At 37.9% G+C, this 26,591-nt stretch overlaps 2 protein-coding genes across 5 annotated transcripts in view; both read right to left on the bottom strand.

Moving 5' to 3' along the window:
* The window catches only part of LOC135055102 (collectin-43-like), a 36,860-nt gene extending 33,167 nt beyond the window's left edge, over window positions 1–3,693 (bottom strand). For 2 of the 4 annotated variants that reach the window (XM_063958753.1, XM_063958755.1), the window contains exons 1-2: window positions 3,588–3,693; window positions 3,334–3,506 (exon numbers count right to left, since the gene is read on the bottom strand). In XM_063958753.1, the coding sequence (XP_063814823.1) occupies window positions 3,334–3,499 (166 nt within the window). In that variant the 5' untranslated portion in view covers window positions 3,500–3,506; window positions 3,588–3,693. The remainder of the gene's footprint in view (window positions 1–3,333; window positions 3,507–3,587) is intronic. The other 2 variants (XM_063958756.1, XM_063958754.1) reach the window with 2 other exon arrangements.
* LOC135055101 (pulmonary surfactant-associated protein D-like) overlaps window positions 1–26,591 on the bottom strand; it is a 455,316-nt gene that overhangs the window by 150,644 nt on the left and 278,081 nt on the right. The window lies entirely within an intron of this gene.

Below are 26,591 nucleotides of genomic sequence, written 5' to 3'. Positions count from 1 at the left end.
GCTTCAGAGGTTGGAGGAGCAGCAAAAGGCCATTCAAGCCTATACAATTGAGCACGATATAGGAGGTGGAATGCACCTGTCTCAAGCGCAGTGGAGAATGATTTCAACGTTGTGCAAGGTTCTGATGCCCTTTGAACTTGCCACACGTGAAGTCAGTTCAGACACTGCCAGCCTGAGTCAGGTCATTCCCCTCATCAGGCTTTTGCAGAAGAAGCTGGAGACATTGAAGGAGGAGCTAACACGGAGCGATTCCGCTAGGCATGTGGGACTTGTGGATGGAGCCCTTAATTCGCTTAACAAGGATTCACGGGTGGTCAATCTGTTGAAATCAGAGCACTACATTTTGGCCACCGTGCTTGATCCTAGATTTAAAGCCTACCTTGGATCTCTCTTTCCGGCAGACACAAGTCTGCTGGGGTTGAAAGACCTGCTGGTGAGAAAATTGTCAAGTCAAGCGGAACGCGACCTGTCAACATCTCCTCCTTCACATTCTCCCGCAACTGGGGGTGCGAGGAAAAGGCTCAGAATTCCGAGCCCACCCGCTGGCGGTGATGCAGGGCAGTCTGGAGCGACTGCTGATGCTGACATCTGGTCCGGACTGAAGGACCTGACAACGATTACGGACATGTCGTCTACTGTCACTGCATATGATTCTCTCACCATTGAAAGAATGGTGGAGGATTATATGAGTGACCGCATCCAAGTAGGCACGTCACACAGTCCATACTTATACTGGCAGGAAAAAGAGGCAATTTGGAGGCCATTGCACAAACTGGCTTTATTCTACCTAAGTTGCCCTCCCACAAGTGTGTACTCCGAAAGAGTGTTTAGTGCCGCCGCTCACCTTGTCAGCAATCGGCGTACGAGGTTACATCCAGAAAATGTGGAGAAGATGATGTTCATTAAAATGAATTATAATCAATTCCTCCGCGGAGACATTGACCAGCAGCAATTGCCTCCACAAAGTACACAGGGAGCTGAGATGGTGGATTCCAGTGGGGACGAATTGATAATCTGTGAGGAGGGGGATGTACACGGTGATATATCGGAGGGTGATGATGAGGTGGACATCTTGCCTCTGTAGAGCCAGTTTGTGCAAGGAGAGATTAATTGCTTCTTTTTTGGGGGGGGTCCAAACCAACCCGTCATATCAGTCACAGTCGTGTGGCAGACCCTGTCACTGAAATGATGGGTTGGTTAAAGTGTGCATGTCCTGTTTTGTTTATACAACATAAGGGTGGGTGGGAGGGCCCAAGGACAATTCCATCTTGCACCTCTTTTTTCTTTTATTTTTCTTTGCGTCATGTGCTGTTTGGGGAGGGTTTTTTGGAAGGGACATCCTGCGTGACACTGCAGTGCCACTCCTAAATGGGCCCGGTGTTTGTGTCGGCCACTAGGGTCGCTAATCTTACTCACACAGTCAGCTACCTCATTGCGCCTCTTTTTTTCTTTGCGTCATGTGCTGATTGGGGAGGGTTTTTGGAAGGGACATCCTGCGTGACACTGCAGTGCCACTCCTAAATGGGCCCGGTGTTTGTGTCGGCCACTAGGGTCGCTAATCTTACTCACACAGTCAGCTACCTCATTGCGCCTCTTTTTTTCTTTGCGTCATGTGCTGATTGGGGAGGGTTTTTTGGAAGGGACATCCTGCGTGACACTGCAGTGCCACTCCTAAATGGGCCCGGTGTTTGTGTCGGCCACTAGGGTCGCTAATCTTACTCACACAGTCAGCTACCTCATTGCGCCTCTTTTTTTCTTTGCGTCATGTGCTGATTGGGGAGGGTTTTTTGGAAGGGACATCCTGCGTGACACTGCAGTGCCACTCCTAAATGGGCCCGGTGTTTGTGTCGGCCACTAGGGTCGCTAATCTTACTCACACAGTCAGCTACCTCATTGCGCCTCTTTTTTTCTTTGCGTCATGTGCTGATTGGGGAGGGTTTTTTGGACGGGACATCCTGCGTGACACTGCAGTGCCACTCCTAAATGGGCCCGGTGTTTGTGTCGGCCACTAGGGTCGCTTATCTTACTCACACAGTCAGCTACCTCATTGCGCCTCTTTTTTTCTTTGCGTCATGTGCTGATTGGGGAGGGTTTTTTGGAAGGGACATCCTGCGTGACACTGCAGTGCCACTCCTAAATGGGCCAGGTGTTTGTGTCGGCCACTAGTGTCGCTTAGCTTAGTCATCCAGCGACCTTGGTGCAAATTTTAGGACTAAAAATAATATTGTGAGGTGTGAGGTATTCAGAATAGACTGAAAATGAGTGGAAATTATCGTTTTTGAGGTTAATAATAATATGGGATCAAAATGACCCCCAAATTCTATGATTTAAGCTGTTTTTTAGTGTTTTTTTAAAAAAACACCCGAATCCAAAACACACCCGAATCCGACAAAAAAAATTCGGTGAGGTTTTGCCAAAACGCGGTCGAACCCAAAACACGGCCGCGGAACCGAACCCAAAACCAAAACACAAAACCCGAAAAATTTCAGGCGCTCATCTCTAATATTTTTGCCATTTTAAACTGTTACTTTTATATTCATATAGTGCATTATACTACAGTATATCTTGTTTATGTTTAATAGACTGCGAATCTAAAGACAGCATATACTGTACACTTAAAACAATGAACCGCAGTTAAATATTTTATTTGAATATGCATTTATTCAATGGTAAATGATGTAATTGCTAAGCTTAGTTTAAGTTTAAACTTAGTTTAGCTAAGTTTAGCTAAGTTTAATACACAACTTTCTCCATATAAATATTGCATTGCAGTGGGACATTGCTTCAGCAGTTGTTAGAGATGTGTTTCACGCTACATAACAGTCACCAGTGTAAGAAACTTTAAGAGCTTAAGGGTTCTCACATTTTTCACAACTGAACAAACTAACATGCCAAATATATTTTAGTTCAATTATATTTCTGTTGTGTGCAAATTAAGGAAAATATTATATTATAAAATGCACAACAGTTGCAAGTCTTTAAATAATATTACAATATTGTTCTCTTCCAGTTTATTATTGCTAGTTAAAAATATTGCTACACAATTATAACTATAGAAACTCAGCCTCAACTTCTTGGACATTTATTTTGTTTCCCTTGTTATTAATGATTTTAAAATATATTGGCACTAATTATCAGGTATAATGAATGCTGGATAACATGTGTGAAGTATATAGTTTAAAAACAAATATCTTTATATATGAAAGTATTATTTCATTCCTGAAATGTTGGATAAAATATAATTTTGCTTGCAAAGAAATATTTTTTCCTATTTTTTATAGAACAATCTCCAGTGTATAAATCTGCAAATGTTTTATACTGTTTTTTTTTTACCTGGATCCCCTTTTAAGCCATTGACCCCATCTCTTCCATCTCTTCCATTGAGACCTGGAAGTCCTTGTACCACAGAACACACGGGTGATGTATCTGACAAAGCCTTGGAGAACAATATCAGGAATATTGCAGCTACAAAGGACATGCATTGGAAGTGCAGGATCATGTCTCACCTAAAACACATGAAGTTTAGAAATTTAAAAATAATAAAAAGAATCAGTAATGTTAATTAAACATCAGTACACAACACTCACCAATTTAAGTGGTTGTAACAAAAAATATCAGAAACAAAAAATGAATACCGTATCAGTATTTCACCAACATGTGAGCCTGCAGCAAATACTATAACGTAAGAGATAGCATAGGTTTTTATATGGGAGTTTATCGATTGCTTAGACGTATCTCAGTGAACTTTGAGCAGTGAAGGTCAATAAAAATGTTTTTTTGTAAAAGGGGTTACACTGTGTTACGCACATTATTTGTAGTGTGAAGGTCGTCTTGTTTGTGCATCTACTGAAAAGGACTAATTGTTAAGGTTTATGTACCTACACATAACAGTGCATTAAACAATGACATTAGTTTTGACAAAAATTATGTCCATATAAATAGTCATTTGGCAAAGACCTTACCCATATAGCTTGGCCCTCTGCAGCACACCTTTGGTACTGCTTTGACTTCTCCAGAGCAGGAGAAAATCTGATAAGAATAATTGTAAAAAGTTTATTTCACAAGCATCAGTAAAAGTTAACAATTTCTATCACTGAAAATCTTCCATTGTCATAATTCCGGATATACACTGTCAGATTAAATTCACCATCAGACAGATACATTCATTTTCTGATTGATTGGTTTGTCTGTCTGTCTGTCTGTCTGATGGTGAGTATATTCGAGCACAAATTATTTCATCTGTCGAGTATGCTGAAAGATTGTTTATGCCAGACAGACTGATATTTGGTACTCAGCTGCTGCCACACACTGTGCAATTATTCACCCAAGCAGCCAATAATTTTCTGATTGGGCCGATAATTGCACAGTGTATGACCAACTTAACTTATTTCATTACACTGTCTGATAATTGGTCTGTCTGTATGATGGTGAGTACCTTCACTGTCCAATCTGAGCACAAATTTTGGGGCATATGTAAGAGGGTCCGAGTTTGCCAGAGTTGCAGGATGCCGGCCTATCTTGGACAAGGCACAATTAATATTTTTTCTCTTTGTGTGGGACACTATAAGCCTCAGTAAGGTAGCAACTCTCATTACATGTAGCTAGGGTGTGCAGTCTACAGCTCTGCCCTTTAGCCCATTATATATTGCTAAATTCTATGTTATAAACAAATCCAATAACTCTTCTGTTCAACATAAAGAATAATAGTTGCGTAAATGTGATATGTACAGCACGGAGAATGATCCATTCTAGACTGAAATGACATAAAAAAATAATTTTGTGTTTTTGACATTGTGGCAAACAATGATTTTAGAACACAATCTTGGTTTTATGTACTGTATAATCTCCCTTATATAATTTATGAGTTGTGGTTTTAGCTTTGCTGCTTTGACCTCCACTCTACAATCCTTTATACAGTCTTAAGACTTAACTGTTTACTCAAGTATTTTACTAATATCTATAAGTTCTTAAAAGATTATTTTATTTTGTATCTTGTGTTTTTTTAAATGCAAATATAAAGCACTTTGTGCAGTATCCAACTAGCCACTGTAACCATGCTAACAAATTCAACAGTGACTATTCAATTAGCCATGATAAACAGCACTTATTGGGGATTATGCTTCATGTGCCTCATAACCAGCCCTCAGAGCCACGATAATATATGGATCTTGATACTTATCCCAGATCCCATGAATAATCGACCAATGGCGGGGATTTTGTTGGCCGATAAAAAGGGCTATAAATAGCCCGATGATGACCATCAGTCAAAAATACATTCATATCAGCTGTAAATCTAGTGCAGCTAATTGGACCCTGAGAATCATATTGGGAGAAAATGCTATATACAGTAAATAACATTATTATTATAATTATTTGTCACAATCGCGCTCGCACTCAGAACTCCTTTCAAGTCGGTTGGTTGTGATATTGGTGTTATGCAAATTATCCTAACAATAAAATATACCTCTGCCACCACCAATGGGATTAGTTTACGAAGGAACCCCTCCCAGTGCGGCCCTTCAGTTCCACTCACAGTATATACGCATTAAAAATCAGTAGGACGCCCCATGAGGTTGTTGGTCTAAGAACACAGAATATTAGAACTACAAATTAAGTTTTACTTTCAATAATAATTTCAAAGCTTATAGTTAAAAATAAGAATTAGAAAGAGTATTATGATTAAGTGCATATAGATTACAGACAATTTCAATGTAAATAAAAAGTATAAAAATCAGCTTTCACCTTCGGATTTGAACAAAGTTCAGACTAATGACCCTCCTGATAGAAGTTGGAGCATTCCAGCAATGTGGCTACCTTAAGAGCATGAACACTGGCTATACAGTTTCCTGGTTATTATACCTATTCTGTCATGCTTCTTATCTCTCAGAAATGGATGCTTCCTCCTCATTGCGCATGGGAATGGGAGACAGAAAGTCTGAGATGTTATTACCTCCTGGGTATCAGGTGTGATGGCCTGACACTTTTTTCAGAACCGAGTTCCTGTACAGCAAATAAGGATGACAGCATGGGCAGCTTGAAATAGGACATGATCAAGTGGATGAAAGGGGACACATCTGTACATTGGCCCCTTGATGAGATAAAATCAGATAAAAACTGGGAATGGTTAATGAGAATTAGAATTATGAACCCATCGCTATAATATATTCATTATAAATTCTACAACACAACATAATATCTGCCTAGATTCCTTAAAGACTGAAATAGTCAGATGGCAAAAGGATTTGCTAAAATAAGCTTTGAAGTAATGATGCAGTCTTTTATGAACTTAATAGGGTTTAATTTCTAAGCATCGGTTTGTAAAACCTGGTGTTTCTAATCATGTTTATGCTAGGGGTGAGCACTGGGCCATTTTTCGGGTTTTGTGTTTTGATTTTAGATCTGGATCTCCTTCGTGTTTTGGATCTGTATTGGTTTAGCCAAATCCGCCCTTGCAGGTTTCGGTTTTGGATCTGGAGTTTTTTTTTAAATCATAAAAACAGCTAAAATAACAGAATTTGGGGGTGTTTTTGTTCCTAAGGTATAATTACCCTCAAAAACATTCATTTCCACTCATTTCCAGTCTATTCTGAACACGTCACAGCTCACAATATTGTTTTCATCCAGTGTAGGCCAAAAGGTTGCACTGAGGTAGCTGGATGATTAATTTAAGCACAGAAGTGGGCGTCACAAACACATGGCACATCTAGAAGTGGCACTGCAGCAGCAGAGAAGATGTCAGTTTTATAAACTACGGCAAAAAAAATGCTCCAAAGAGCACATAGTGCAAAGAAAAGAGGTGCAAGATGGAATTGTCCTTGGGCCCTCAAACCCACCCTTATGTTGTAAATTAAACAGGACATGCAAAGTTTAAAAAACAATCATTTCAGTGACAGGACTGTCACTTGTGGCTGAAATGATTGGTTTGTTTGGACCCCCACAAAACATGCCGGCAATGGGCAGTGCATGAACTTGCTTTAGTACTTTAAATAGGAACTGAGACCAAGCCAATAGTCACATGATCGCTGGGTATTATTTATTGTCTGTGGCTGTGCTCCAGACTAGTCATGACCACATGACCGGATGTTGTCACAGTTGCCGGTCATTTAGATCGGCATGAGAGTCAGAACAGGGACCAGATGCGGTTGAGAAGAAAACACCAAAAAGAAACAGAATTTAAATTTAGAGGATGACGGGGAGGAAAAAAGGAGAAATATAACAGATTAAGATCTAGTAAAATAAAAAATAATGTTAAAAGCATTTTTTTAATCTGTCATCAAAAATGTAACAGAGAATGAGATTTCCCTCCTATGTAAAGGACTTAAATTCTCCCCTTCCGAGATGCCTAATTTGTTTGACCTTTATGTCGATTTGAATCGATTTGTCCGGACATTTTGTAAGGAAGCGTTTTTTCGCAAAAGAGAGTGGACAACACAATGGATAAGGATGCTATACCCATTGCATTGGATTCTATGGATGATCCAGCTTTACAAATCTTGGAGTAGTTAAATTAGGAAAGTATTAATTTATCTTCGAAAAAAATCTTTAATATTGATAAAAATTCATGTAGATTGAAATACGATTTTTTTCGTATCATCTTTAAAACCAGTCAAGTGGAGACGTTTTGTAAAACTACTTTGGATGACTTTAGGTCACTGTGTGGATCAGATCATAAAAAACATAATTTAAACAAGTGGGAAAAATAAGCTTTGAAAAACTTTCTCAAAATTCATCATTAATTATAAACAAGGCTGACAAGAGGGGTGGGATAGTCATACAGGACAGACAGGATTACATCAGGGAGACCTTCAGACTACTCCATGATATTAACTTCTATGTATGTTCTGTTAGATGATCCCATCCCCAAATATCAGAGTGAATTACATACACTCCTATATACAGCTTATAAAGATGGTTTATTATAATTTGCCAAAAATTCACAAGTCCCTCAGTTCACCCCCAGGATGTCCTATTATTTTGGGTAATAATTTTTGATTTATTTCTTATCAGCCTATGTTGACAGTTGTTTAAAGCCTCGTATCTCTCGGTTAAGGTCACATCTATGGGATACAATGCATTTTTTTACAACTTTTACAAAATGTAATTTGGAAATCATCATATTCATTTGGGACATTGGATGTCACAGGCCTGACATGAATATCCCTCATGGATTAGGTGTGCAGGTCATAAGTGATATACTGGGGCACGATGATGACCTCTCCGAGAGACATAGGCAGTTCATTTTAGAAACCATTCAATTCATTCTCTCTTACAATTATTTTCTTTATTCGAACATGTTAAACCACTAAAATATGGAAACGGCCATGGGGACCAGATTCGCACCGAGTTATGCCAACCTTTACGTAGTGCACCTGGAAGAGGAACTCGTGTGGTGTGGCAGACTCAGCGCGCATCTGGTCCTCTATGGCCATTATGTAGATGATTCATTTATCATTTGGGATGGGGATTTGGTCACTTTTTTAGCTTTTGTTTCTTCTCTCAACACGAACACTTATAATTTATCCTTTACCTCTAATTTCAATTCTAAAAAGATCAATTTCCTGGTTATATCACTCAAAATTGTTGATTATCAAATCCACACCTATATTTATACTAAAGTAGTAGGTTGTAACTCATATCTAAATTATAGGAGCACTCATCATAGACCGTAGAAGAACAACATTCCGAAAGGTCAACTTCTCTATTTAAAAATACATTTCTCCTCTCTTGAATCGTTTAAGAAACAAGACAATATTTTAATAGAATCATTCAAAGATAAAGATTATCCAAAATATTTATTAGATATGGCACTACAAGAAGTACTTGATATAGATTAACGCTCCTCCATCCAAAAGTAAAAAAACATGTTAAAAAAGGAATATAGAGATTTAGCGTTTATATCAAAATTTAATGCAAGGTCAAATAATCTCAAAGGCATAGTTAAACAAAATTTTCATATGCTTAGGAGTGATCCCATTTTGTGCTATATATTACCTGAATTCATTTTTAAGAAAAATAAAACTTTTAAAACAATATTATCACCAAGCCAACTTAAACCTGAAACATCTGTTTTAAGAGTGGTATCAGATCAAATGTGGTTAAAAACAATAACAAAAGGGTTTTTTAAATGTGGTGCGAATAGATGCACAACATATCTACATGTCTGTAATAGAACAAAACTGTTAATCTGGCTATAGAAGGAAAGACCATTAATATCACAAGTTTAATTAACTGAAATACCAAATGGCTAATTTACCTTTTAGAATGTGGATGCAATTTAAAATATGTGGGGAGAACCACTAGAATGCTTAAGACCCACTGTACGGAGAACCATAGAAATTTTTTCAATGGTGTTACCAAACATAGCGTGTCTACACATTTTTTCCAACATCACAATTAAGATCCTAGTTCCTAAAGAATACCAGGATTGGAAAATATTGCAACTAACGAATCGAGGTGGTGACAGATTCAATAAACTATGTAGGCAAGAGATTTTTTGGACTTTCCAATTAAACTCACTATTTCTGAGTGGCTTGAATGAAGCCTTAGAATTGAATATAGTACTATAATACATTGGTGGAATCACTCTTTAGCTCTACATGTATGACTGATTTAGTTAGGTATTTTATAATGAATCATATTAGTTCTTTAAAAGGGTGTATTATTGGCATTTGACCACAAGATGGCAGTGGTATTCTGTTTATATAATATGATAAGATATTTTTCATTGTTACTTATATTTATCTTCGACATGTTGTTATAATTTAAATGAAATAGAGCATGATATAATCCACAACAGAGGTTTTTTTTATTTGCACTCCTTATTTGTTTGTATATTGAAGGGTAAGAACATGATTCGTTTAAGTTAAATGACAATTTGCCCTTTTGCTCACGTGACTAGATCATTCGATCGAAAGGCCAGGTTACAGACAGACTGATAAGAGCTCTGGACGCTTCCGCAATGCATGCACCACCTGACCGGAGATGACATTTACATCCGGTCTTTTGGTTGCGTCTCATGTAATGTAAACTTCTGGGAATAGCAGCCACATGACCGGCAATGATGACAACATCCACTCATGTGGTTATGACTAGTCTGGAGCATGGCCAATGATTGTTGGCTTGCGTTCCAGACATAGGAAATAATACCTGGCGATCATGTGGCTGTTGGCCAGATCTCTTTGGATAATCAATATGATGTATTTTACTAATGCTCAAAAGATATCCCTGTCTATTAGGACATCAGTCTATGTCTGTTGATATGAATTTGAACTGGATATGGTAAGATTTTTATGCATAATTGATGACTTGTAATTAACATCACCTGTCAACCATGGGCAATTAGCACTGCTTTAAAAAGTGCACTCAGGCACTGGGCAATATCACCTTGACAAAGCTGTGGTATACAGCGAAACGCTTTGGTGCAGGAGCTGAGTAGTACTGGACATTGGACTTAACGCCTGGAGGCAAGCCTAGACATCCATAAAGGGGAATACTGCAATTCATCTGTTGCATAAAGACCAGGAGCTGAAAACAGGCCTAAAATTGGGATCGTAATCAAGCTGCCTAAAGGTCATCTATTGATTTACTCCTGCAGTGGGTAACAACTGACATCGCTGCCTTGCTGATTCCCAGGACTGTGACCATTCTCCATGTACAGATTCACACGTAAATCCCAGCTTTCATTCAGTTTGCCCAATATATATGTTAATATTTGTCGGTACCATTTTTAATATATGACAGATTTTATATGATTTTTGCAACACTTATGTTTCATAATATTGTGTATGAATAAATGTGACCTATTTTTACCATATCCAGTTTATAGCACTTTATATACTGTATTTTTTACTAAGCGTAACAGATCCCATCAGGGAAAGAGGATACAGAGCAGGAGCAAACCAGTACTCAGAGCCAGAGTGTAATTCTCTTCCTTAGATGTGAGCTGCTCTTGCAATGATAAAGTCACTGGTTACTGTTTAAATAGAATGCTCATAACACCCTGTGGTGGAGTATGTCATATGAGTGCAGCTCTGGGTTAGATTTTGCAGGAGAGTTCACCTGACAGAGATCCAATATGGCTGTACCCTTGCAGCAAGACAGTCTGTGTACAATGCAGGGCAGCGCTGTGGACGGTCAGGAGAAGTGTACTGAACAGTATAAGTGGGGCTAAAGACCCTATGTGACACCACAGCAACATAAACTTTAACATTTTGGAAAAATCTCCATCTTGGAAGAATAGAAACAGGCCTCTGAATCTCACTTCTCCAGTGAAGTGGGTGTTCTGTGGGCTTGAAGACATGACACCCATCAAATGAATGTTACTGTATAGGGTTATTAACCTGCTTGTTATAAGACTGTTTCCTTTATCTATTTTCAGTAGATTACATATGTAAAAATTAATAATTCTGCATTTTTGATAGAAATACATTAATACTTAGATATGACTTAACTGCCATTTACTGTAGTTACTAAAGATATAATTTAATTTTACATTAGTTCTATATATAAGATGTTGAACTTAAGGTGTGGCTTTGATATTAAAAACATGCTGCCTGACAAATTTCTTACAGAAAAAAGATGAGATTCTAAACTTAATTTTTGAACTTTATTATCTTACATATCGGATAAAATTACTTTATTTCCAGTTTAGTTTTTTCTGTAAAATAAATATTATTCTTTGATCTTAATAGAAAAAAAGATAACATCACAAAAAACCCTCCTCTACTGACACATACTGTAGATATTCTCTTCAATCAATTTTTTCTTTATTGAAGTATGACAAAGAAAAAGTACAGTACAAACAAGTGATAAATCAGATAGTACAAATATCTAACAAGAGGAATGGAACATCATAATCTGAACCAATAACAAAGTAGTCATTTGAAATTCTTAAGGACAGCTACTAATCACCATAACACTATTAAGATTTTAATAACTTCATTGCTGCCGCATTTGCTCAAGATTAAAGAAGACTTCTGGGGTCTATTCATGAAGCAATGAAAACAGTGGAGAAGTGAGTCAGTGAAGAAGTTGCTAATGGCAACCAATCAGCGTTGAGGTAACATTTATAAAGTGCATTCTATAAAATTATATGTAGCAGCTCATTGGTTGCCATGTGCAACTTCTCCACTGGCTCCCTTCTCCACACTTTTCAATGCTTCATGAATAGTCCATCTTGAATGCTCACTGGCCATTAGTTGTACAGTAGAATATTTATTTCATAAAACCAGTTTTCAGTTTCAGTATTTCCAGATGCAAATCCATACTGTAGTGTTAAGTTCAATTAACTTACAGGGAAATGCAGTACTTTATTACCCTAGGGTTCGAGCTGCTGCAGCCGCCAAATGTAAACAATAACCCCTACGATGTGTATACACGTTGCGTGTACACGCTGACATGCAATACGCACAATACAGCGACACTTGTGGCTGAATACACCTTATTCCCCAAACAAGAATGGAATGCGACACCAGTAGCTATATGTTATGTTGTTGTCCAATGCATCAACAATATTTACTCAAAAGAAATACAAGTAAAGATACAACAGTAATACAGGGAAAGAGCTGCAACCAATAGTACATACGTTTGTTCGCCAGCGCTCCCAGATCCGGTCCTCAGTCAGTCTTAGCAAGATGACCTTCAGAGAATAGACTGAGCCCAGCCAGGAGACCTTTCTTTTATACAATAGGTCCAAAGTACAATACAAAAGGAAATGTAAGCTCTTCTTCCATAGGTCAAGGAGCAGGTCATTTACAGTACATGAGGGGTCATAGGTTGGTTTGAATAAGTGGGCGATGCTTGGTCCAGGTGAGCTTGCAGGTCTCCACCACCGGGTTCCCGCCGAATATCATGAGTACAGTAATTACAGTATTTATGAACATTACAATTCTGTGCACATCTATGCTCAGAAACATGCGATTAACTGCACATAATCAGAATATAGGTCTCGAAAAACTGCACGTCTGGATACCAAACACTAAGTCCTAACCTGGTTCTGTCCCCTCACATCCTGTAAAGCTGGATATCTCTATTGTTCTGTCCTTTGAGTAAATGTAATTTGCTGGCCATGTGTGTGGAGACTATGGGGTATATTTACTAAAAATCGTATTTCTCAGAATGAGATTAAAGTTCCAACACGAATGACATCGAATGTGTAAAGTTGCAACTTTTGGAATTTATTACGACTCATTTACTAAGCTGTCGTATTTTTCATTTTCGTGTTTTCCGATGTCGATGTCAATCGTGTTTTTCAAAAGTAGAATGCGGCCGATTTTGAGGATTTGCGGCCGTGTTATGAGGTTTTTTCACGACTGCGTCATTTTTTGTTTACGGCAGTGTTTATCCATTCCCGGACGCGTTTTTTCGTTTTTGTCACTCGTCCGTGATTGGTTTGATTCGTGATGGAGGAGTGTCTGTGCTCATTACTATAAAACCGCACCAAACCGTCCGCACCTCGTGAGTTTAGCTAGTGGAGAGGTCAGAGGAAGGTGTGTTAGGAGTTGGTGAGTTGTTTGGAGTTTTTGGCTGTTTTGAGGAGGCTATTTGCGATTGTTGAGTGCTGTACTGTGTGTGTAAGTAGTCTTGTCATACTTGTTGTGTAGTTATTTAAAAGTCTGTCTAGTATTTTGTCTTTGTTTTTTTTAACGTCTATTGTCATTGTTTGTGAGTGAGTGAGTGAGTGAGTTAGTGAGTGTGTGTGTGTGTGTGTGTGTGTGTGTGTGTGTGTGTTTGTGTGTGTTTGGTGTGTGGTGTGTAGTGGTAGTGGAGGAGTGTGTTTAGTGTTTTTTTTATCAGTGTTATTTGTTGTTTGTCCTGATTATGTCCCAGTCAGAGGTGAGTGTGGTGGAGGAGGTGAGTGAGAGAGAGGAGGTGAGTGAGGTGGAGGAGGTGAGTGAGAGGGAGGAGGTGAGTGAGGTGGAGGAGATTAGTGAGGAGGAGGGGGAGGTTGCTGCTGCAGCCTCCAGTAATAGTGACAGTGATGGTGCTGTGGCTCCGCAGCCACGCACCACTACAAAGATGGGCCGCAATGTTAAATTCAGTTACGCTGAAAATATGGCTTTGGTGAGGGAGCTAATGAGGCATTATCGACAGCTGTTTGGCCATGATGCTGCAAAGGTTTCGTCATGCAGGAAGAGTGTTCTGTGGGGGAAGGTTGTTGCGGCTGTGAATAGTGAGGGTGTGGTGAGGCGGACCGAGGACACGTGTCGTAAGCGATTCTACGACATCAAGCGCCGGGTCAAGGCTAAGATGTTAAAGGAGGCTAAAACAGCCCGCCAAACAGGGGGTGGACACCCCTTCCAAGCGTCCTATCGGGATTGGGAGGAGCCTGTGCGTACTCTAATTCCGCCAGAAGTGGTTGGTGCGACTCATGTCCGGGATTCGGATCGACCAAGGCATTATGGTAAGTTTATTATTGATTTTTATTTATAATTTTAACATCTGTGCTTTGTCCTTAGTTGTCTGAAATGTCTTCTAGCTGATTGTGATTGTAAGTTGGTTCATTCTTATAATGTGTTGGTGATGTAGTTTTAATCACAATTAGTTTTGTGTTTTTCCTTTGTATTGTACAGGGTAGATAAAAATGTATTATTGCGCTTACACTGTATATGATGAAACGATTCTAAGTAGAAGTTCTCATGTAGTCAAAGGCATGGAACACTGAGTTGTAGGAGAGTGAATCCTTAGAGGATACAACTGTAAAAAAGAACACTACAATAGTGCAAATACGCTAGTAAACAGAAGATTTCCTTTAATATTCTGTAAGTTCAACTCACAAACACAGGTTTAAAAAAGGCGTGTCACAATTGGGATAGTTCACAGATGGAAGTACTCAGGCGAACCCCAAACTTCTTTTCTTGTGGGGGAGACTGGAATGGAAAAGTGCAATAGTGCAATACCAAATGTGCAAGTATAACAAATTTAATAAGCACAAAATGCACTCACAAACATAGATTGAAAAAAAGCATATAATAAACGACTGGATGGAGGGAGTCACATATACTTATCGACTGATAAGTTCCACAAATGTCCCACAGGGTTCCGGATACTCAGGGGGATTTTCTTTGAAGGTGCTCCAATTCCAAACAGTTCCAGGGTAGCCACAGCTGCTTAATGCATTTCGAACCAACAGGGTTCTTCCTCAGAAGCGTTTAGTGGCTAGATTGATTTAGAGGGCATATATATACCCCCACTTGATTTCCAAATCATTTTCAGGTGTTTGGCAAATTAGTAACAGATGCATCCAAATGAAGCTTTTCATTAATCCATAGACAGGAAGCGGCGATATGCGTTCCACAGCATAATACGTCACTTCCTGTCTGTTAAGAACAAGGACGCGGCGGACTGAGGAATGAAGACAGAACACAGCGTGACGCGCTCCTTCACACGGCGCGTCACTTCCTGTGCAGTGAATTCAACGCTGCTCAAGAGAGGACGGAAGTCATGCGTTCCATCCAGCGGCTATGCGTGTCACACTCCCCAGTACGGCACGTAATTTGCTGTGTTTTGTAAGGCACAGTAAAAACAAAAATGTGTATATTCGTTATATATTGCATCACCTCCGATAGATAAAAACAACAACATGATACAAATAAAATATACTTTAAGACTTATAAAATGTGCGTTCCAATGATGTCCATATATCACAGTTGTATGCGTTCCAGAATGCAGGAAGTGTTCCAAACAGGTAAATAGGCAGGGGTTTAAATGATAAAACCAAAATCTCAAAGGTTTGTTGATCAGTCCAGTGAATCCAGATACATGGTACCCAAAAAAGAAAAATAAATAACAATTCTCAAATGCAGAATGGGAAGATACAATAAATGTATTGAGACAGGTATAAAAGAATAAATATGGGATAATTAAGTTAAAAACCACTTCATTTCAAAATCTGTATTCAAACCTTTTGGTTGTAAGGTGCCTAAATTAAAAATCCATCTCATTTCAGATTTCGCCAGCCTACTTTCCATATCCCTAGTTTTCCAGGTTGGCTTAATCTGTTGGATACCTAAAAAGCTTTTTATTTGGCATTCTTTTTTATCATGATGGTTTTTGAAGTGGTAGGAAAGTGAATGAGATTCAAGGCCTTTACGAATATTGTATATATGCTCGGCTAGACGTGTTTTTAAATTCCTACATGTCTTGCCGACATAGAAGAGGCCACAAGCACACTCAATAATATAAATAATATTTTTAGAGTGACAGGTAATAAAATCTTGAATGTTAAAAGTTTCCCCATTTACAGTAAAATTGACAATTTTGCTTTGTGGGCTTTTTACTGTCCGACACATTAAGCACTGGCCACACCTATGGAAGCCCTTAGTTCTATTACTGACTCGAAAGCCGTCATCTAAGGTACTTCTAACCAGTTTATCTTGCAGTGATGGAGCTTTTCTATATATGAAGGTTGGACCTTCAGGGATTATCTTTCCTAAAATTGGATCCTTTTTTAAAAGGTGCCAATTTTTCTTAAAGATTTTTTCAATATCTTTAAACAAAGGGTTAAATTGACTTATAAAAGCCCAATTAGCTTTATTATCATCAGTGGTTACTTGTTTCGGCTTCTGTATAAGTAGATCTTCTCTTTTTATGTTGCCAACTTTATTTTGTGCCTTTTCAAGTAATTTTTCAGAATAACCTTTAGCTAAAAGTCTTTCAGAGGTTTCTTTTATTTGATTATCACATATCACTGGATCAGTGCAATTTCTTTTTATTCGCATAAATTGGCTGAAGGGGATGCCTTCCAGCCAATTATGATGATGCGAACTCTCTCTTTCTATATAGCTATTCGAATCGGTCATTTTTCTAAACGTCTTTGTTTTAAAACTGCCATTTTCTACATAGATACACAGATCAAGGAATGAAATTTTTTCAACACTATTGTTAAAAGTCAGACAAATGTTAAACTCATTGGCATTTAGTTGATCTGAGAAGACAGTAAGGCTTTCTTCACTGCCATTCCATAAGAACATGATGTCATCAATATATCGATGCCAGGATACCAGACTCGTCCCCAGTTGATGACCACTGAAGATAGTGAGGTCCTCCCAGTAGGCCATGTAAAGGTTGGCGTAACTGGGGGCGAATCTGGTACCCATGGCAGTGCCCACTTGCTGGACGTAATATGCTCCGTCAAAATAAAAATAATTGTTATCTAAGATAAAGGAAATGGCATCCAAAATAAATTTCTTAGTTGCTTCATCATAATTACTTTTATCAAGGAAATAGGACACAGCTTGAATGCCCTTTTCCTTAGTGATAATCGTATATAATGTGCTGACATCAGCACTACATAAAATACTGGAGTCAGTATAAGTGAATTTATCAATAATTCTCAAGGCATCACCAGTATCTTTTAGATATGCAGGAGTTTCTAGTACTAGGGGCTGAAGAAAAAAATCAATTAGTGCTGACAAATTTGAAGTGAGGCTGTTACAGCCCGATATAATGGGACGACCGGGAGGGTGGAGGGGGTCCTTGTGAATTTTGGGCAGAACATAGATGGTAGGGACAGAGGGTTCTTTTATATTGAGAAAGTCATGTTCCTTTTCATTTATTACTCCATCTTGTAATGCTTTGGTGATTAATGCTAATAGATCATTGCTGATCTTCTGTGTGGGATCAGACTTAAGTTTCCTGTATGTATTGCCTGATTTTAACTGTTTCATAATTTCGGCTACATAGTCTGATTTATTCATAAGGACCACCCCCCCACCCTTATCTGCCGGTTTTATGATAATGTTTTTATCATCTTTTAGAGCTCTAACTGCCTCATACTCTTTTTTTGATAAATTACATTTTACCCTTTTTCTTCTTTTTAATAATTTTTCAATTTCATCATTAATGATTTCGTTAAAGCAATTGATAAATTTGCCTCTTTCAAAGGTGGGATTAAAATTAGATTTGTTTTTAAATTTATCCCGACCTGGATGATAATTAGTATCAGAGGTATTATCTTTGTTTGCAAAGAACTTTTTTAGGGTGACCTTTCTAATGTATTTTTGGGTGTCAATGTAAAGATTAAACGGATCTGTTTGTCCAGTTGGGGCAAATTTTAGTCCCTTTTGGAGTACCCTTGTTTCTATTGGGGTTAAGGTTCTACTACTCAAATTGAAAATTTTACCTACACAGTCTGACAATTTGGAGCCGTTTTCCTTATTAATTGTTCTGGATTTAACCTGGACTTTCTTTTTGCCTGCTCTTTTTCCACGTTTAGTTTTGATCTTTGGAATATTTTGTATTTGATGATGATTTATCTTATTCTCATTGGTCTTTGGTCCCACTGAAAAGGGGATTGGTTACGTAGAGGAGTGAGTGGATTAAGCGGCTGATACCTATTAAAGGTTCTCAATGGTTTTCTATTTTGCTCATAGGTTTCATTAATATGATGACGATTCGTTCTCCAATTATCTCTATATTGGGGTCTGTCATCGTTCCAATAATTAAGTTTAATCCCTCGATTATCATTAAATTTGTTGTATTTGAATCTGTCATTATGTTGATAATTTCTGGGAATCCTTTCCCATTTTGGGCTTGGTTCAGCTCTTATTTTGCCAGCCCTAAGGGGGCGGGTGCTCTGAAATTTTTTTGGGGGATTGGTTAATTCCACTTCCTGTATGGCGGATTCTTTCTCAGAATCTTTATTTAAGAGCTTTAAATCCCTCTGAAATTTTTTACTTTTCTTATCACGAAGCTCTTTTGTATTCCTTTTAATTTTATACAATAATTCATTCTCTGCTTTTCTAAAGTCATCCAATTCCCGAAAGGGGTGGACGATTGTATGCAAATTGGAAATTTCTATGTTGAGGGATTTGAGTGTTTCTCTCCTTTCCCTTAAGACTAAATCTACGAGGGCACAGGAGCAATTTTCCAAGATGGCATCCCAATCTTTCCTAAAAACATCACTGGATGGTGCAAATGATGGTGGTTTAATGATTTTCAAACCCTTGGGTACCATCTTGGACATTTGATACTGCTCCAGAGTAGATATTTCCCAAAATATCTTATTTTCTTTCAACATAACAGTTTCCAATTTCCTAAAAGCAGACTCTAAATTTTCATCACATATACTAATGTCATTAGTCTGAGAGAAAGTGGTTTTAAGGAGTTCTTGTCTATCCTCCCTATACGTAAACATCTTTGCAGCAGAAACACAATTAGTGATAGTAAACAGATTAATAGGTAAATATTGTGGTATCTGCGCAAAACATACAGTGCTTAAAGCAGCATATACATTTAAAGAAAAAATCACTTATTTTTCAGAAAATACAGTACAGGGTAGATAAAAATGTATTATTGCGCTTACACTGTATATGATGAAACGATTCTAAGTAGAAGTTCTCATGTAGTCAAAGGCATGGAACACTGAGTTGTAGGAGAGTGAATCCTTAGAGGATACAACTGTAAAAAAGAACACTACAATAGTGCAAATACGCTAGTAAACAGAAGATTTCCTTTAATATTCTGTAAGTTCAACTCACAAACACAGGTTTAAAAAAGGCGTGTCACAATTGGGATAGTTCACAGATGGAAGTACTCAGGCGAACCCCAAACTTCTTTTCTTGTAGGGGAGACTGGAATGGAAAAGTGCAATAGTGCAATACCAAATGTGCAAGTATAACAAATTGAATAAGCACAAAATGCACTCACAAACATAGATTGAAAAAAAGCATATAATAAACGACTGGATGGAGGGAGTCACATATACTTATCGACTGATAAGTTCCACAAATGTCCCACAGGGTTCCGGATACTCAGGGGGATTTTCTTTGAAGGTGCTCCAATTCCAAACAGTTCCAGGGTAGTCACAGCTGCTTAATGCATTTCGAACCAACAGGGTTCTTCCTCAGAAGCGTTTAGTGGCTAGATTGATTTAGAGGGCATATATATACCCCCACTTGATTTCCAAATCATTTTCAGGTGTTTGGCAAATTAGTAACAGATGCATCCAAATGAAGCTTTTCATTAATCCATAGACAGGAAGCGGCGATATGCGTTCCACAGCATAATACGTCACTTCCTGTCTGTTAAGAACAAGGACGCGGCGGACTGAGGAATGAAGACAGAACACAGCGTGACGCGCTCCTTCACACGGCGCGTCACTTCCTGTGCAGTGAATTCAACGCTGCTCAAGAGAGGACGGAAGTCATGCATTCCATCCAGCGGCTATGCGTGTCACACTCCCCAGCACGGCACGTAACTTGCTGTGTTTTGTAAGGCACAGTAAAAACAAAAATGTGTATATTCGTTATATATTGCATCACCTCCGATAGATAAAAACAACAACATGATACAAATAAAAGAACATAGAAATTTCCAATTTGCATACAATCGTCCACCCCTTTCGGGAATTGGATGACTTTAGAAAAGCAGAGAATGAATTATTGTATAAAATTAAAAGGAATACAAAAGAGCTTCGTGATAAGAAAAGTAAAAAATTTCAGAGGGATTTAAAGCTCTTAAATAAAGATTCTGAGAAAGAATCCGCCATACAGGAAGTGGAATTAACCAATCCCCCAAAAAAATTTCAGAGCACCCGCCCCCTTAGGGCTGGCAAAATAAGAGCTGAACCAAGCCCAAAATGGGAAAGGACTCCCAGAAATTATCAACATAATGACAGATTCAAATACAACAAATTTAATGATAATCGAGGGATTAAACGTAATTATTGGAACGATGACAGACCCCAATATAGAGATAATTGGAGAACGAATCGTCATCATATTAATGAAACCTATGAGCAAAATAGCAAACCATTGAGAACCTTTAATAGGTATCAGCCGCTTAATCCACTCACTCCTCTACGTAACCAATCCCCTTTTCAGTGGGACCAAAGACCAATGAGAATAAGATAAATCATCATCAAATACAAAATATTCCAAAGATCAAAACTAAACGTGGAAAAAGAGCAGGCAAAAAGAAAGTCCAGGTTAAATCCAGAACAATTAATAAGGAAAACGGCTCCAAATTGTCAGACTGTGTAGGTAAAATTTTCAATTTGAGTAGTAGAACCTTAACCCCAATAGAAACAAGGGTACTCCAAAAGGGACTAAAATTTGCCCCAACTGGACAAACAGATCCGTTTAATCTTTACATTGACACCCAAAAATACATTAGAAAGGTCACCCTAAAAAAGTTCTTTGCAAACAAAGATAATACCTCTGATACTAATTATCATCCAGGTCGGGATAAATTTAAAAACAAATCTAATTTTAATCCCACCTTTGAAAGAGGCAAATTTATCAATTGCTTTAACGAAATCATTAATGATGAAATTGAAAAATTATTAAAAAGAAGAAAAAGGGTAAAATGTAATTTATCAAAAAAAGAGTATGAGGCAGTTAGAGCTCTAAAAGATGATAAAAACATTATCATAAAACCGGCAGATAAGGGTGGGGGGGTGGTCCTTATGAATAAATCAGACTATGTAGCCGAAATTATGAAACAGTTAAAATCAGGCAATACATACAGGAAACTTAAGTCTGATCCCACACAGAAGATCAGCAATGATCTATTAGCATTAATCACCAAAGCATTACAAGATGGAGTAATAAATGAAAAGGAACATGACTTTCTCAATATAAAAGAACCCTCTGTCCCTACCATCTATGTTCTGCCCAAAATTCACAAGGACCCCCTCCACCCTCCCGGTCGTCCCATTATATCGGGCTGTAACAGCCTCACTTCAAATTTGTCAGCACTAATTGATTTTTTTCTTCAGCCCCTAGTACTAGAAACTCCTGCATATCTAAAAGATACTGGTGATGCCTTGAGAATTATTGATAAATTCACTTATACTGACTCCAGTATTTTATGTAGTGCTGATGTCAGCACATTATATACGATTATCACTAAGGAAAAGGGCATTCAAGCTGTGTCCTATTTCCTTGATAAAAGTAATTATGATGAAGCAACTAAGAAATTTATTTTGGATGCCATTTCCTTTATCTTAGATAACAATTATTTTTATTTTGACGGAGCATATTACGTCCAGCAAGTGGGCACGGCCATGGGTACCAGATTCGCCCCCAGTTACGCCAACCTTTACATGGCCTACTGGGAGGACCTCACTATCTTCAGTGGTCATCAACTGGGGACGAGTCTGGTATCCTGGCATCGATATATTGATGACATCATGTTCTTATGGAATGGCAGTGAAGAAAGCCTTACTGTCTTCTCAGATCAACTAAATGCCAATGAGTTTAACATTTGTCTGACTTTTAACAATAGTGTTGAAAAAATTTCATTCCTTGATCTGTGTATCTATGTAGAAAATGGCAGTTTTAAAACAAAGACGTTTAGAAAAATGACCGATTCGAATAGCTATATAGAAAGAGAGAGTTCGCATCATCATAATTGGCTGGAAGGCATCCCCTTCAGCCAATTTATGCGAATAAAAAGAAATTGCACTGATCCAGTGATATGTGATAATCAAATAAAAGAAACCTCTGAAAGACTTTTAGCTAAAGGTTATTCTGAAAAATTACTTGAAAAGGCACAAAATAAAGTTGGCAACATAAAAAGAGAAGATCTACTTATACAGAAGCCGAAACAAGTAACCACTGATGATAATAAAGCTAATTGGGCTTTTATAAGTCAATTTAACCCTTTGTTTAAAGATATTGAAAAAATCTTTAAGAAAAATTGGCACCTTTTAAAAAAGGATCCAATTTTAGGAAAGATAATCCCTGAAGGTCCAACCTTCATATATAGAAAAGCTCCATCACTGCAAGATAAACTGGTTAGAAGTACCTTAGATGACGGCTTTCGAGTCAGTAATAGAACTAAGGGCTTCCATAGGTGTGGCCAGTGCTTAATGTGTCGGACAGTAAAAAGCCCACAAAGCAAAATTGTCAATTTTACTGTAAATGGGGAAACTTTTAACATTCAAGATTTTATTACCTGTCACTCTAAAAATATTATTTATATTATTGAGTGTGCTTGTGGCCTCTTCTATGTCGGCAAGACATGTAGGAATTTAAAAACACGTCTAGCCGAGCATATATACAATATTCGTAAAGGCCTTGAATCTCATTCACTTTCCTACCACTTCAAAAACCATCATGATAAAAAAGAATGCCAAATAAAAAGCTTTTTAGGTATCCAACAGATTAAGCCAACCTGGAAAACTAGGGATATGGAAAGTAGGCTGGCGAAATCTGAAATGAGATGGATTTTTAATTTAGGCACCTTACAACCAAAAGGTTTGAATACAGATTTTGAAATGAAGTGGTTTTTAACTTAATTATCCCATATTTATTCTTTTATACCTGTCTCAATACATTTATTGTATCTTCCCATTCTGCATTTGAGAATTGTTATTTATTTTTATTTTTTGGGTACCATGTATCTGGATTCACTGGACTGATCAACAAACCTTTGAGATTTTGGTTTTATCATTTAAACCCCTGCCTATTTACCTGTTTGGAACACTTCCTGCATTCTGGAACGCATACAACTGTGATATATGGACATCATTGGAACGCACATTTTATAAGTCTTAAAGTATATTTTATTTGTATCATGTTGTTGTTTTTATCTATCGGAGGTGATGCAATATATAACGAATATACACATTTTTGTTTTTACTGTGCCTTACAAAACACAGCAAGTTACGTGCCGTGCTGGGGAGTGTGACACGCATAGCCGCTGGATGGAACGCATGACTTCCGTCCTCTCTTGAGCAGCGTTGAATTCACTGCACAGGAAGTGACGCGCCGTGTGAAGGAGCGCGTCACGCTGTGTTCTGTCTTCATTCCTCAGTCCGCCGCGTCCTTGTTCTTAACAGACAGGAAGTGACGTATTATGCTGTGGAACGCATATCGCCGCTTCCTGTCTATGGATTAATGAAAAGCTTCATTTGGATGCATCTGTTACTAATTTGCCAAACACCTGAAAATGATTTGGAAATCAAGTGGGGGTATATATATGCCCTCTAAATCAATCTAGCCACTAAACGCTTCTGAGGAAGAACCCTGTTGGTTCGAAATGCATTAAGCAGCTGTGGCTACCCTGGAACTGTTTGGAATTGGAGCACCTTCAAAGAAAATCCCCCTGAGTATCCGGAACCCTGTGGGACATTTGTGGAACTTATCAGTCGATAAGTATATGTGACTCCCTCCATCCAGTCGTTTATTATATGCTTTTTTTCAATCTATGTTTGTGAGTGCATTTTGTGCTTATTAAATTTGTTATACTTGCACATTTGGTATTGCACTATTGTACTTTTCCATTCCAGTCTCCCCTACAAGAAAAGAAGTTTGGGGTTCGCCTGAGTACTTCCATCTGTGAACTATCCCAATTGTGACACGCCTTTTTTAAACCTGTGTTTGTGAGTTGAACTTACAGAATATTAAAGGAAATCTTCTGTTTACTAGCGTATTTGCACTATTGTAGTGTTCTTTTTTACAGTTGTATCCTCTAAGGATTCACTCTCCTACAACTCAGTGTTCCATGCCTTTGACTACATGAGAACTTCTACTTAGAATCGTTTCATCATATACAGTGTAAGCGCAATAATACATTTTTATCTACCCTGTACTGTATTTTCTGAAAAATAAGTGATTTTTTCTTTAAATGTATATGCTGCTTTAAGCACTGTATGTTTTGCGCAGATACCACAATATTTACCTATTAATTTTTCCTTTGTATTGTCAATTTAGCAGGTTGTCTGCCTTTTTCTGGTGTTTTAATTCAAAAGTAAATTGTTGTCGGTGTATTTTAATGAAGTGTGATTCATGTGTTTTTTGTAAAGTTTTTTTTTTTTATTTTTCAATGGACTTATGGTTATTGTGTGTTGATCTGGGTTTTCTTTTGTGTGGTTGATGTGATTTTTCAAGCATATTTTTTTTTATGCTTACAATTTGTTGTAGATATTTGTGGGTAGTGGTTTGTTGTTAGCAGCAAAATTTAGTAACATATCGTGCTATATTCTGGTTGTGTCAAGCTATTAAGATGGGATGTTGCCCATAGCAACCAATCAGATTCTACTTCACATTTATCTAGCACCTTCTAGAAGATAATACCTGGAATCTGATTGGTTGCTATGGGCAACATCCCATCTCAAATAGAACTCCCATCTTAGTAAATTTACCCCCAAGTTTGGGTTTTAAGTAGTATAATATTGTTCATTATGCACCTTTTTGTATGGATTGGTTGGTTAAATTGTTTCTTAATTCAACTATACACACCCAATGAAGTCAGGCAGAAAAGCATAAGAATAGTTTAGTTTACTTCTCATCAGGTTCCACATATGTTTACATCACAATAAGGAATTTGCATAAACAGATAAACATAATAGTATGTTCATTAGTACATTCTTCATATTTTTACAGTACAAAAGAGAAGCAGCACAGCCAGGCCACATCCCACACTGCCAAGAGATGCAGATGCTGGCGATGCAGGTAAGAATTTAGTATAAACACATATTCTGAAAACACAGAGAAAAGCAGAATGTTAATGTTTATCTTATCACATAGGTTCTTCTTCAGCAAAACCCCCTCCACTAAGGCGCCCATCACAGGGCTCGGATCCTCAACATAGGAGGCCAACCAAGAGACGCCGTCTTGAGGCTGAATCACCAGCAGCATCCTCACCACCCCAACGGCGCATCCCCATAGTGTCGGCCCTGCAACCACAAGCCATTTTGGCAAGCCCACAAAGCGAGGATCCTCAATCCCCTCAGCTGTCTGGTGAGTAAACATAACAATTACTTGTAAAGAAGTTAAAAAACAGTGGGGTAAATGTATTAACCTGGAGAAGGCATAAGGAAGTGATAAACCAGTGATATGTGCATGGTGATAAGGGCAGCAGCCAAACAAATCCTAACTGTTAATTTACATATTGGAGCTGTTTGGCTTGTGCCTTTATCACCTTGCACATATCACTGGTTTATCACTTCCTTATGTCTTCTCCAGGTTAATTCATCTGCCCCACTGTTTGTGCACAGAAAAAAAAATGTGTCACAAATAAACATTCATACATGTAATAATCATCAACAGCAAGCACATGGGGGTTTATGGGTTTTTTTTGTGCATAATTTTCAGAGGTGATGTTGGGCATAGCAACAAATATTTTTTTTTATGTTTGCTAGAAACAGCTACATAAATGTTAAGTTTCATCCAATTGTTTTGCATGCCCAACATCACCAGTTCGAAACATAGGACACCTTAAGACTTTTTCCCCCATTGTTAATGTTTACATTTGTTACCACTATATTTGTTTAAGTTTTGGCCAGACCACTGACTGCCTTGAACAATGTATGAGTGTATGGCTCAACACATTTATTGTATTGTGTATGTTCTTCAAAAGGAAGCTTCATACACAATATGTAAATGTAGTAATTGGTATTTGTTAGAGTTCTTCGTGTTCGAACATTAATTATGGCTCAGAGTCCAACAATACCCTTAAACATTTTTCAACTGAGTAGTGGACGTTAAAAGCAACATATTTATACAAAAAGGTGAGCTAAATTGTGAAGTTTAGGCAACAATCTATTTATCAATACCAACATGAATATTAAGAAGTAATGCATGTTGATGTAAAGCTATAATTAGACCAATGCTAAATAATGACTAAATAGTGGCTGTCTTCAA

This window comes from Pseudophryne corroboree, chromosome 3, assembly GCF_028390025.1.
Source record: "Pseudophryne corroboree isolate aPseCor3 chromosome 3, aPseCor3.hap2, whole genome shotgun sequence".
NCBI lineage: Eukaryota > Metazoa > Chordata > Amphibia > Anura > Myobatrachidae > Pseudophryne > Pseudophryne corroboree.
This window is presented reverse-complemented; position numbering and strand designations above follow the sequence as displayed.